Source organism: Sminthopsis crassicaudata, chromosome 4, assembly GCF_048593235.1.
Source record: "Sminthopsis crassicaudata isolate SCR6 chromosome 4, ASM4859323v1, whole genome shotgun sequence".
NCBI classification, from domain to species: Eukaryota; Metazoa; Chordata; class Mammalia; order Dasyuromorphia; family Dasyuridae; genus Sminthopsis; species Sminthopsis crassicaudata.
In genome coordinates, this window is record NC_133620.1 from 244,116,046 (window position 1) to 244,130,617 (window position 14,572).

General features: G+C 34.8%; 2 protein-coding genes across 6 annotated transcripts in view; one reads left to right on the forward strand and one right to left on the reverse strand.

Moving 5' to 3' along the window:
* B3GAT2 (beta-1,3-glucuronyltransferase 2) overlaps nt 1-9,862 on the forward strand; it is a 95,615-nt gene extending 85,753 nt beyond the window's left edge. Inside the window, exons 3-4 of the mRNA XM_074310566.1 lie at nt 7,194-7,342; nt 7,426-9,862. Of these exons, the coding sequence (XP_074166667.1) occupies nt 7,194-7,342; nt 7,426-7,512 (236 nt within the window). The 3' untranslated portion in view covers nt 7,513-9,862. The remainder of the gene's footprint in view (nt 1-7,193; nt 7,343-7,425) is intronic.
* The window catches only part of SMAP1 (small ArfGAP 1), a 187,139-nt gene continuing 180,581 nt past the window's right edge, over nt 8,015-14,572 (reverse strand). For all 5 annotated transcript variants that reach the window (XM_074310560.1, XM_074310563.1, XM_074310562.1 and 2 more), the window contains 3 exons: nt 14,055-14,223; nt 12,817-13,145; nt 8,015-8,987 (listed from right to left, as the gene is read on the reverse strand). In XM_074310560.1, the coding sequence (XP_074166661.1) occupies nt 8,853-8,987; nt 12,817-13,145; nt 14,055-14,223 (633 nt within the window). In that variant the 3' untranslated portion in view covers nt 8,015-8,852. The remainder of the gene's footprint in view (nt 8,988-12,816; nt 13,146-14,054; nt 14,224-14,572) is intronic.

The following is a 14,572-nucleotide window of genomic DNA, read 5'->3' on the forward strand; positions in this document are numbered from 1 at the left end:
GCAGACAACTGTGGTTTTACATATGTAGTTTAGAATTGTTAAGGACTCTCAGGAAGTCATCTAGGTCAAGCCTTTCATTTTGCAATTGAGGAGACCAACATAGTAACTTACTAAGATAATTGGTAGCAACTAGCAGAGTTACAAGTGAAATAAAAAGCATTTTTTAAATGCTTATCATGTACCAGGCATTTATGCTGAATGCTGGGGGTGCAAAAACAAAAAGGACAATTTCTGTCCTGGGGGAATTACTTTTTAATAGGGATGGGGAGGGGCAGAAAAGGATATTTTGGTCAGAGAAGTCATAGTAGATGGTGAGTGGAATAATAGGACAGTTGAATATCTTCTTTGGGAATGGAAATGTTGATTTGACTAGTGTTGCTAGGGTTAGAGACGAAAATTGAAAGACGTAGTAGAAAGAGTTCATGCCAGAGGGAAGTATGGTGAGTCTCAGGCTTGATTTGGTAAATTACCACTGGACCCCAGGGATTCGGAATGCCAAGTCAGAGGTGGAACTTCAGGGGTGGTAAAGAGTCAGAGAACAATTTGTTGGGTTTATATGTGAACCCAAATACCCTCTCCCCAAATTCAATATTTGCCTCCAGTACCTTGGTTTTAGGGAGTGATTATATTATACAGAGACCAGATAAACCATTCAGTATATTGTCTTTCTTATATCCAGGTTATAAGGGTCCCATTGCCATAGGCTATTGTTTAGGACATAAAAAAATTATATATAAATACATTAGAATATAAAATACCCATAATAAAATTATTCTAGTGAATAGGATTTGCAAAAAATAAAAAAGCAATCTATAATGATGGAAGGTAAAAGAAAGATGCCTATTGCCAATTCTGGGAAAGTGGATATGGATGTGTTAAATTACATTGAAGTAACTGATGAATATTGTTGGTACAATCTTAACTAGTGGCTAAAGGAAAGTAGGAAGGAGTGAAGTGAATTCTTGTACCAATTCTCTTTGTGGGTCCTTCTGTGGGGGCCATGCTGTGACTCCCATGCTATGGTTATCTTTTTCCTAGGCAAAGGGATATCATAAGAAAGTCGAGAAAAACTACCTATAGACAGCATGATGGGATGGAAAAATTACTGGACTCAGAGTCAGAATTGGATAGATCTGCCACTTGTTATTTAGCCTATCTGAGTCTCAGTTTCTTCATTTTAAAATATAGAATTTGGAATTGTGATATGATTATTTCAGGTTTTGTACAACTGCTTATAGCCGTAGATGTGATCCTGTTTTTGTAAAGCTTCAATGTATCAAATTATAAAATTTTGGACCCTCCCCTCCAAAATAAACTTAATTCACACTTAAAAAAAATATAGCACTTGGGGATAAGAAATTTGTCATTTATGTCATTCAAAAAATAATTGTCCAAGAAATACATCAAATATCAATATTCAATCAGTTAAGAACTCAATCCTCATTTTTTCAAAGAAAGCACAAAAACACTTAAGATTATTGACTAAGACTGGCACTGTAAATCACAGAATGCCAGTAGAAGCATCAGAGGGCTTGTCCTAATCAGACATAGCTGGCTCTTGACAAGCAACATTGCACAGCTTCCTTTAAGTAGAGCAAAATGACTGATATTGATGCTTCAAATATATGTCTTCTTTATTTTTGATTAGAAAATGGATAAAATCAGGCAAAGATTTATGAGGGTTACAGGATTTTTTTTTCTGGCTAAGCTTGCTACCCATGGATTCATTTAATGGAAGATTCTTTTTCTATTCTTCTAGCAAATGATTCCCAAGAATACTTCTCAGCTAAAGAATGACTTCATTCAGTCTTCTGCCTGTCAAACTTCTTAAATTACACACACAACAGGGACCTCTGTCTTAGTATTTGGGAGAACTTCCTTTGAGTACTTTTTAAGAAAAAAAAAAAAAAGATGAAAACATATTTCAAAATATCTTAGCAGTCAAATCAATGAACATAGAAAAATTTAGGAGAGAATGAGAATTTGATGAAAATGGCCTCATATTGCTTTCAAACAAACCTACAACAAACCAGGGTCCTGTTTTTCTTCAAAGAGAATAAAGAAACACATTCACTAGATTGAAGTCAATATGAAAAGCATAGCCTGTCTAATATTGTTCACTAGTTCTGAGAAAACACGACTAGGGGAAACAAAAGGGCAGAGAATTGACAGTTCCATCGCAATAATATAAATCAGAGATACTTCCAGGGTAGTTGAATTTGGACATTAGCTTCAAAAATTGCCTTTGTGGAGACTGGCTTGGTTGTATATTCTAACAAGCTTTGTGGAAACCCAAACCATTACAGCATCCGGAAGTTTGCAGTTGGTGAGCATCCCATCCAGTGGACAACTGGGCAGTGAGGAGAAGTAGTGTGAGAATCAACTGAGATGCTTTTTTGATATGAATGGCCTGCTCCTGATGAAAACATTACCTTTTACCTGAACTTGTTACAAAGTGATTATGTGCTAAGGTGCAACTTAAATTGTCTCAGTTTCCTCATCTGTAAAATGGAGATAATAACTATAGTACTTTGTAAGGGATAAATAAGATGTGTGTAAAAGCATCATATGACTTATTATATAAATATAGTGTTTTAAGATTTGCAAAACCCTTTACAAATAACTAATTTTAGCCTTACAACAACTCTAAGGTAGATGCTATTTTCACCCTATTACAGATAAGGATACTAAAGCAGCCAGAAGTTAAGTGACTTGCCCAGTAAATCTCTGAGGCTGGATTTGAATTCAAATTTTCCTGACATTAGAGCAACAAAGTGGTATAGTGGCAAGTCAGTAGAAACTCATCTTTCTGAATTCAAATATGGCTTCAGACATTTTGTCTCTATGACCGACCACAATTCACTTAAGTCTGTTTACTTCAGTGCCTCATTTGTAAAAATGAATTGAGGAAATGGCAAATCACCCTACTTTTTCTGCCAAGAAAACCCCAAATGAGGTCATGAATGGTCAGACAGCTGAAATGGCTGAATAACATCCTGCCTCTAGGACCAACTTTCTCTTTACTATGCCAGTTGTCGTAACTAACCAATGAGGAACATAGACTTAACGTGACCTGGGTACAATGGTTTATAAAATAGGTATACAAATCAAACATTTGCTTGATTATAAATCATAATTTCATGACCCCTACATTCAGTTACAAGACCCCATATAAGGGTCACAAACCAATTTAAGAAGTTGGGCTCTAGACCATTGCGTGGTGAATGGCTGGTTCTGTAACTTTGTACTCTTTAATGTTCTGCTGCCCCAGTTACACACAATGCTTAGAAAAAAGCATAGTTATACCAGAAAATATATTGTACCCAAAGTGAGAATAGTCTAGTTCTCGTCTAAGATATAGCATTAATTTAACTTTCTGACCTGTCACAAAGAACTCTTATAAAGTGAGAAAGTGCTTTGTAAAATGTCAATTCACTTTGACAAATATTGATTAAATATGCCCATTACTTATGAGGTATTGTGTTCTTGATGCTCCTAGAGATATACTAAAACACTTTTTCTTCTTGTAACTTTTTTCATATCTTTCCATAAAACCTCCATAAAAGACTTACCTGAAATACTGCAGATCTTACTGCAGATCTTCTGTGTCATTCTTTTAAGAGATTGTTATTGTCCTTCATTTTTGAAGGCAACCAAAATGACATCACTATGTTAGACAGTATGTCTAACTTAGATCAGTAAGACCTAGGAATGCTTTGCCACAGGTCAGACACAAATAGTCCATATGAATGTTTGGGATGGCTTTTCTAGTTCTGCATTATCTCGCGTTTCTTCTGAGCTAATTTAATTCTGCATTGCTCATAGAGCACAGAACCTTTGATGAAGACACACCATGTTGGGTGGTCCTGTGTGAGTATCTTCCATGTCATACAATTAGTTCTGAAGTTTTTAAGAGAGACCTTGAGAGTGAAATGTATTGTATACAAAGTAATAGCAATGTTCTGAGATGACCAGTTGTAAATGACTATGATTCTCAATAGTACAATCATCCACAACTACTCTGAAAGACTTAGGATCTTATGAGTCTCTGATGTAATCACAATAGAAAAGTAAGAACACTATCAAGAAATACCTCTATTTATAGACATATTCTTTCTTATAAGGATAAAATCTTAATTGGTTCTCAACTAACTAAAATCTTAATTACTCAGAAATTCTTCCCTTCCATTCCTTCCTTGTACTTGACTTTTAGGAAGAGAGAGATTAAAATCACAGCAAAACAAGTTAGTTTCAGAACCTTTTTATTTCTTTTTAAATACACAGACATTTCCAAGTTATAGCCATCCCACTTCTAGGTGATTGTAGGTATGTGACTGACCATTCTCAGCTTCAGTTTTCACATCAGTAAAACAGAGATGATGTCTGCACCATTTCACAGGCTTTTTGAGTGCACTTTAACTCAATTTTAAATTGTCATTACTATTCTAGTTACACTGTTGAACAGACTTGGTGTTTACTATGATGGCCTTAAACTTCAGAGAAAGGTTTAGGTAAATTACACTGAGTCTCCAATACAGAAGCTTCCTGATCAAAAAGTTAGTTGATACCCCTCTACCAACTTTTGCCACCACAGTGAAATTTTTATTCTTTTATTTTTATTTTTTTAAAGAGGTATTGATGAGTAGTAAATGATGAGTAGTAAATTGTGGTGTAAATTGTGGTCTAAACAAAGATGGGTCAGTTCCTTTCTCTCTCTCCTTCCTTCCCCAAAGTAACCAATGGTGGTTCCGCAGCAAAGGAATTTGCTACTTACTGCTGTATGGAAACATAGTCTTTATTGATTAGAATGGAAACACCGGAGAGCCGGTGGGCAAAATGGCTGCATGGTACAAGGCAATTTGCAAAGAGAAGATTCCCGAGTTCTCTCTTTTATGCAGTGATGTAAATAAGATAAGGACTCTCTTGTTATCTTTTGGGGACAGATAGAAGTCTCTTCCCAAAACGAATTTCCTGATGCCATTTGGTCTATCTGAGCAGATTAAAATGGGGGCTGTAAAACCCTGGCCATCTCAGATAGCCCAAACTAGTTTGACCACATCTTGTATCAAAGGTCCAAGTCCCAAAGGAAGTTGGAGATCAAACAAGGAATACCAAGGGGCTACCGCCCTCAACAGTATGACAGTGACTCTTTGGGCAGAAGGGTCATCACTCTCAAAGCCATCTAGAATTTGGGGTACTGGTTTGCTCCCCATGTTGTAGTCTACACCATATTTAAGAGAGGTAGAATAGACTGACTTGCTTATTCTAGACTTACTTAAGGAAGTGACATCTATCAAACATATTCAGTTGTGTTTATCCTAAGGCTTCAGTAGGATTCTCTTTACTCTTTTTACCGTGTGTTCCCTATGCATTTGGTTATTTCATTCACTTGTATAATAACATTTATGATACAGATGTTTCTTTAGAAGTGTGTTCAAGATTTTTATTCACAAATAAATTGAAATATTGAGGCTTTCTGAAGCAGAGAAGATAGTTCAAGTAACTATGGATAGTTACTTGAACATCATAACTATTCTTTTTCCTTTTAAGGGTTGTCAATATATAAACCATACACTTCTCCTGATTCCCTCATTTTGCAGATGAGAAAACTGAGATCTAGAGAGTTTAAGTGGGTCACAGCAGAACAAGTAACAACTCTGATACATTACCTTAGTTGCTAATGCCCACTTTCCACAAATGGGGGAGATATGGTCACTAAAAAGAAAGAGGCCTGGCAGCAGGGTCATTATGAGATTATTCTCATTATATGTTATCTCATATTCCATCTTTTACAGTTCTGACTGAGTCCATTTTTACATGCTAATTGCTCCAGTGTGGATAGTTCAGGAAAAGTTTCTAAATCAGTGTCGATACTTTTCCCCAAAAGTATATCAAAAATATCAAGATACTCGGCATTTTAGATCACAGGAAAGTGATCCACTTTCTGATTGTTAAATAGTTTTACCTTTCAGCAAATGTCTTCCCCTGTCCCCTTTTAACTTCATGTTGAACCAGATGGCATAAAGAGAGAAGGGAAACAGAATTTCTAACGGTGCTAATTTCTAATTTTTAAAATACTTAGTAAGATGCATTATAAAGCACTTGAATCAATATTGGGGCTTTCAGAATGTTCCATTTTTATTTGAATTACATTGATTCATTTGGATTGGCGATAGCACTGCACAGTATGTTTTAATGGATTCTTCTTTGAGAACTCTGGTTTTCATTGTATAATTGTTCTACTGTGTGATAAATTAGTTTGTTATTCAAAAATAAGGGGAAAAACTTCATCTTGATGATCCTTCCAACTCTATCAGAAACAAGTATTAACTTGTATTATCTTTCCATTTTCTATTTAACTTTTCTCAAAGTTCTGACTAGTTGGATGTAAATCTATGTAAACAAACTTTTACTATTTTAATATTTAGTTTATTTTTTTTCCTTTTAGCACAGTAATTCTTTGGTTTTTAACTGAAAAATAACTATTAATTTTGATGCAGAGTACACAATGAAATCACAGATCATAGATAGAATTTCAGGTTTCAGCTAATGAATTCACTAGTTGTCCTAATGAGGCTGGGCATACAAATCATGAATTCAGATGGAAAGAAAACTTAAGCAGACACCAGAAATGACTCTGCCCAAGAAAGACTACACCACTATTAAGTGCTAGGCTTAGGAGCTGAAACTAGATAAGCCTGACTCTATCCCCTATACCACAGTATCTCTCAGGTAATATCTAGCCAGTTTTCCAAAAGGAGATGCCCTTACTTGTTCTGGAAGCTGAGGTCATAGTGAAACTTTTCAGGCCACTATTGGTTTTTATTTATATGGTTTTGGAAACCCAGAATGGATTTGGATAAATTCCTGTTTGTATCTTGAACTTTAAGAGATGGATCCACAAAGACTTCTTAAAATGAAGTAGAACTATGAAAAGTCTGTGTGTGTTCTCAGGAAGATGAAATAGATGCAGTTTTCCAAAATGAGAGGGAGATAAGATATAGGATTACATTCTAGATGAATCTGTGAGTTAGCCATAAAAAAGACACTAAATTCACAGAAAAGAAGCTAGAAACTGGGTCCTGGACTTAGCGGTGGTAAAGAATTGATTTTTTTTTTTTTTTAAACCAAGTTGGATGGATAAAAATCCAAGCACTCCAGTTTATTTTTAAATATTTTTACTTTTCACAAAGGGTTTGCTGTGAGTCTTCAAGTGATTTTGTCCAATCCAAAAGCTGTTTTTAAGCGCCGTGGGTCCCAGCCAGGGATGCAAGAATCTGATTTTCTAAAACAGATAACAACAGTTGAGGAACTGGAACCAAAAGCAAACAACTGCACCAAGGTATTTATTCATTTTACCAGTATTGCTTAACTTTACAATTATTAGGTATCCTACCTTAAACTAATATTTTTCTTTTCCCTTAGGTTTTGGTATGGCACACTCGGACAGAAAAGGTCAATTTAGCTAATGAGCCAAAGTACCACCTGGATACTGTTAAAATTGAAGTTTAACATGAAGCGGCAAACAGGGTTTGCATAACCATAAAGGACAGCTGGCTGGGGCAAAGGACGCCTTCTGAAGCTTAGGCTGCAAAAGCAATCAGGTATTGCTCATTCTTCTACAATGCAACAGCCCTGACTTTCATCTGATGGACATTTGTATAAACAAATTAGATGATATAAAAATGGATGGTTTTGTCTCCTCTTGGTTTGCATGTTTCTCCCTTCCCATTTCAGTTACAATCACCTGAAAGATCCATAGATCATTAAGAGAAAATGATGCTGCAAGGGAACTACTTGCTTTTATTGTTGTTGTTGTTGTTTTTTCCCCTTGCTTCTCTTCTTTTTCCTCCCCATCCCCCCAGCATCTTAATTGGTGAAATTGAACAAGATTTTTAGGAACAAATGAGTGATATTTGTCGAGTAAAATGTTCCTGACCTCTCAGTACTAAGTGATTCCTGTAAGATCAATGGCAAAATATAGCTAAAGAAAAAAACCCACAGGAAAAATGGATGGATTCATCTGTTTAATATAGGGAAATAACATTTTTATCAATACTAGGCACCATAAAATGTAAACACAATTACTGTCATAAACCTGGATATACCTTCAAGGATTAAAAGTACTATTTTGTAGATACCCTGTATGCATCTAGTGCAAGGAGTGCTCTGCAGCTTAGCACTGTGTACATAAGAAATAATCCCAATTGTGGGAGACTCAGAGAAAAGACTTGGGATTTCTTTATTCTTCGAACAGATTAAATTTTGTGGTAACATCCAGGTTTATCTTCCTTTCACTAACCATGTTCCCTGTTAAGCACACCATAACAACATCACAGTGAAATGAATGATGAAATAAAAGAATTTTGATACATTAGAAAACAGTGTTCAGTGATACATTTACATTCTATTTATATGATTAAACATCTTTTCATATAGTACCTTTCTACAGGATTACTGGCTAATTTGGGGGCAGGGTTTATGCTGTTAGAGGTATTACTAACATGATAACTACTTCCCTTATATGCAAACAGTAGACCTATAATCTTATTGAGAATAAAACTGATTGTGTAAATTGACTAAGCAGCTTCTCCAAGAATATGGTTTATGAATCATGTGTAGTATGAAAAAAAAGCTGCCAATGACGTCAGTATGGATTTTCAACCTGCTTTTTTACCACATCAAATTTAATCAATAGAGATCAACACAGTCAGTCAATTAATTCTTAATATGAACAACTTGGGGGATAGAGGAGGGAAGAAAATTTGTACATGAATAAACAGGGGAACGAGATGCATTTATCAAGGAATGTCAGGTGGTGATGATTCTAGATGAAACTCCTATTGTAGTTTTCATTTCCACAGCTGTGTGCTGAGAGTCTGACCCGATGAGTTTCCAGACCATCCTGCTGTTGTATTGGGGGGTTGGCCAAAACCCACAGCACTGGTAGCACTGGTGATGTTCATTCCAGCCATTTGCTGATTCATCTGTGAAACACAGAAATGGTCTGGTAATTAAGCAGAAAGGAATTATCAAGGATATTACTCCTTGGCAATTTAAGTATTATATTGTTATAACAGGAGTTATGCTCTCTCCACCAAATATATTGAGTGTAACCTAGAATAACTTTTAAGGATAACATATGTAATTTTTCCTTTCAAAAGTATAATCATCTCACAGGGGCAACCGATAGGTAAACCAATGAAAAAGCGTAAGAATAATGACACATAAGGAACATGTGCTAAGGTTGGTCTGAGTGGTTTTTGTTGCCAATAATTCACTGAAAAGTCTTAACCTCAGATTAAATATGAAAAATAAAGTCTACTTAGAAGCAAAATGGAGAAGAAAACACGTGTTTTAATGTATTCATACCATATAGTCTTTTAAGGAACTTTAGAATAGCTACAAAGGGCAGTAGCCAAAAAGATTAATTAAAAACCAAGACCTCTCTAAGCATAAGAATTTCTATAAAACCAAATCTAAGAAATTTTCTACAGGGCCAGAAAAGAATGGCTTAGGTTGCTGCTTTGGGGCGGGGGAAAAAAAAATAAAGAGAAACAGCAGTCCATCTCACTTACTTGCTAATAAATATGCAAATTTGGAGTAAAATTCTATTGCAGACTAAATTTGTATGTACCAACATGTATCAACTTTTACATCAATGTGATGTGAATACTTTTTACTTAAACTCTCTAATAAGTACCCAAGCTGATTTGCCTATAATGATGTCTATGATCTTGGTTCTTTTTGGATATTTTGTGCTTAGGGGCTGCTCATCTTGAACTCTGGGATCCAATTTCTGATCATAAACAATGTTAACATTAAAAAAAAAAAAAAAATACAACCCATAAACTGCACATAACATGATAGCAATGTATTCACTGGGAAGTTTTTTTAAATTTCAGAGATGAAATAAGGATTAAATTACTTCAGAAATTCAAATATTCTAAAAGTCAAATGCTCCTAAATTATGCCTATAATACTGATATTGCATAGCACAGGTATTTATTACTCAGTTTCTTTCTAAAATTTCTGCCTTTAACAGTTTAGTGAGGTTTTTTTTTAAGGACTAAAATAGGATTATCTGCACATATTCTGCCAAAACAGAGACTTGATCATTAAAATATGATCAATTGCTTACCAATGTCCGAATAAAAAAGAAAGTCAAGTAAATGTTAGGCAAATCTAAAAATATATCATATTATTTTATGGTATATATGACCCTTGAAGATTAAGACAAATTTTGTACAAATTGGAGTCTGTGTATGTGTGTGCATAGCAGGTAGATCCATTACTTCCCACATTGCTTCAACTATGGTTAAAAGCAGTAAAGATTCCTCCAAACCTCATGCCTGATGGCAGTAGTCACCAGAAGGTTATCTCCGCCATCTGTTAATAGCATAGAATGGTGTGTGCATGAAAACAGAAGCTTAGCAACTGAGAAGAGATGAGCTTTATTGTAATCCTAGTATGAAGCCTGAATTTTTATACAGAAAACTTCAAGTCAGTCTTATATACTTGGCTGGATTATATCCTGAAGCTTCTCTCAAAACTGATAAATAATAATGCTAGTTCATATCCTATTATAACAGGTCAAACAGTTAACGAGAGCAAATTTCCCTCTTCTTCAGTGAAAGGAAAGATGTTACAAACTGTTTATATGCACCTTCTAATTAAAAAATATTTCACCCTCTCAGGATAGAGGGCACATGGAGCCGCTCAGACTTAATCAAGAAAGATAAGCAGCAGTACTAAAATAACTTACCTTGTGTTCTGAGTCAAGAAAGACACTCATTTGGTCAAAAATGCAGTATATGATCCACAATGAAGAGACTATCTACCCTAATCAATACTTCATTGTGTCTGATTTTAGATTTTTTTTGAGATTCCTTGAAGATAATGTTTTTTGTTTTTTTTAAGAATATGTATAAGACATAAATCTAAGTTGGCAAAAATTGTACCCTAAAATCTCCTAACAAGCAAATTTGAGTTTGTGTTCTGTTTCTAATATTTAGGAAATCTTTTAAGATTAATATTCACCAAGCATATTTAGAATGATAGTAAGATATTTTAAAAAATAATCAAAAGTGCAACCTTTGGGTCTTATTGCTTTTATGCCTTCTTTTCTCCTCTCTGGCTAGAATTGGAAGTTCTCACGTGCATTTTTACAGAAGGGTTCTAGAGGAGATTCTGGCAACTGTAGACAGGTGAGTCTCCTGTCAATAACCCAGCAAGGTTGCTGAAACCGATCAACAAAGTTGAAGGTCTAAAATGCATTAAACTTTGAGGATAGGCTAAAAACCCTGGACCCCAATTTTGGAGGCTTTAACAAGTCTTCTAAAAAGGTTTCACACCAAAAACTGCTAAAAAGGAAAGAAAAAAATGAGGCAACAAGCTACCAAGGAATTGAGACTTGTGTTTTGTCATCAAAAGAGAGCTAGTGTCTGTCTGTCTGTCTCTCTCTCTCTTTTTAAGCAAGGCAATAAATAGGATCCTCTTTGGAATGGAAAAGTATTCACAATAAATATTATTTCCCTAGAAACTGCTTTTGAAATCAGGTTTATGTAACATTTTTTACAAATTATCTCAAAAGAAGAATAAGTACACGATATCATCTTCAAAGTTTGCAGATGACACTAAAAGTTAACAGGTATAAAAAATCTCATATGATTACCTGAAATACAAAGTAACAAATGCATTTAAAAGGGAAAAAACCTATCTTGGATGGATGAGAACTTTAAATAATTAATTATGGCCTAGGAAAAAGGAGTTGTCATAAACAGCATTCCGTAGCTATTGGTTCAATATGCTGCTGAGACAAATAAAAATCCCAATTCTAGGCAATAGCAAAAATTACATTAGAAAAAGAAAACATTTTATACAATCTGTAATGTGTCTACACCTGAAATATAGCATGCTGGTTAGCCACATTTTAAAAAAATAACAATCAACTTATGAAACTTTTGAAATGGACAGAGGAGAGAGATTTTCATATCAGACTGTAATAAAAATGTTAAGTTAATTCTAGTTTTAAAAGTATGGACTTACATATAAAAAAATCTGTAAGATATCATTATAGAATGGCCATAGGCATTTTTTACCCCATTCTAGAATTAAAGAACACTCTGTGTAATAGTTTTAATATAATTAAGAGGAAATGTTACTTGAGATACTTTTGAAATTAGTTACCCAATGTGGAATAAGTGGAAAATACAATTTTGTGAATGATTTCATTTGCTCAATAATTTTTTTTTTCCCTTTAGGTTGATAACAATCCATACAGAACACCAATCTAATCTAATATGACTTTTCACATTTGTGATCTGACTATAATATTTCCTTAATATCTGAACTTAAAAAGATTTTAAAAATTAATTGGAGGAAAAAAGCTCAAGAGTTTGTTAAAACTTTTATTCTATAGTAACAAAAGTCAAGAAAAAGTTTCTTTTTATAAGAACTACAAATTCTACTCCTGAACATTTTAATAAGTTCATATTAAACATACCAAGTGTGTGTGTGTTTGTAGTTCAGGACACAGACAATAGATACTGCCTATTGTAAACTTTGTGTCATAGTGTTGTTTTTAAAAATTCTAGACTCATCAACAAATCACTGAATCCATCCTGACAACATGTTATTATCTCAAAAAGGTTTCTAAACTCACTTGCTTTGTGAGGATTCAAATATTAAAATATTTCTCACAACTAAATAGCGTCTCTTTCATAATAGTGCATTTAACGAAAAATTAAACTCAAATAACAGGAATAAATGTGCTCTCTTTGGTTTGAAAAAAGCTGGAAAGCATAAGCCTCATACCTGAGAGAGGTTCCACGGGGGCTGCTGAGTCTGCTGGACACCAAACTTATTCTGTGCTGCTCCCATTTGTCCTCCCATTCCTCCTTGGGACCCGACCACATTTTGAGGAAGTGGCATCACACCAGTTTGTGCATTTCCCACAAACCCATTAGGCATTGCCATGCCAACCATCATGCTTGCATTTTGTCCCATGACGGGTACGGATTGTCCCATCATATTTCCCATAATTCCAGTGGCTGCAGGCACAGGTACTCCCATGGATGGAAAGCCTTGAAACTGAGTTGGTGCTTGTGAGGTATATGGCATCGTTGAAGGACCCATAAACATACCTACATTATGGGGGAAGGGGGAGAGAGGAAAAAAAGAAATCTAAACACTCTGCTTCCACTGACAACTCCAATCATCCTCCTATTATCCTTTTTGTGGACTAGGTACTTCTGTTTACTTTGTTCACCTTAACAGGGAAATTTGTAATGCCAGTCTAGTTTGATTTTACTAGTCATCCCAGCACGCTTCTGAGGAGGCCATCTCCCTACCAATTTATGCACACTGAATTAGCATTGTCATATAATTCATTCATTTGGGTTTATCTGCTAGTTAAGGTTATTCATAACACTGTTCTTCAGTTGTACAAATAAATGAGATTTAACTATAGTTTGATGGATAGCTTTTAGAGTCAGGTTTCCCATTCAGTTTCCACTTAAATAAGGAATAAGTTCCGTTGTTTTAGAGGAAATTGCCTGAAATACACTCAAGCTGTGCATACAGTAAAATTTGCAAAATGCAATTCTAGTTTCATTACAATTATTTTGAAATGTTCAAACAATCTTGGAACATATATGAAATTCAACTTGTCTTTTTTTTACATGCAGAGACTATTTCATTTTGTATATAACATAACCTTCATGCAAATCAGATTTTTATCAATCCAAGATTATTCATTTTCTAGAAGCCTGTGAAACTGTATTAGGTGATATGTGAACAGCTTGTTAATTCTAAATGAATAAAATTTTTGAATCCTATACTTGCCCTTTAATTTAATGCTGTTTTCATTTCAGTTTCTTAGTTGTGCAAATTGCAAGAGTAAACGCATCCATCTCATATCTAAATAATAGAGGACATATACAATTGATATTACACTGATGAATTTCTAAGCACTTATATCTAAAACCTGCATTAAATACAAAGTGCATATGTGGAATTGAAACCTTTGGAAGATAACTTTGAAAATTAACAACCTGGAGTACTTGGTTGCTGAATGGTCCCTGTCCCATACAAGGATAGGATGGAATCTTTGGAGAGTTGCTTCTTTGCTGATTCTTCTGATTTTGTAGTTGGCTCAGTAAACAAATCCAGATCTGCAGATCCGGCAGTTAAAGTGGCAGCCACTGGTACTGTGGGGGGCCCCTGAAAACACAAATATCAAAATACGGAGCTGAAAAAACTTAAGGGCACTTTTACAAATTAAACCACAGCTCACTGTGGTTTAATGGTGGTTCAAAGCCATACATAAACAAATTATTTAATTACATAGAATAAACTCATGCAAAAAAATAAACTCATGCAAGGGTTTCTTAATTACAAGAATGTTGTCAAGCTATCTTATCTATAATACAGTCTCTAGTGTGTGTTCACTAAACAAACTGCACAGTAGTGTTAGTAGTGGCTATGTCTATGCCAGAAAAGGGCCATGTTCTAGATCAGGGAATCAGGTGCTTGGAGTTTCCCAACCCTTCTTCTTCCCCTTCTTAACTGC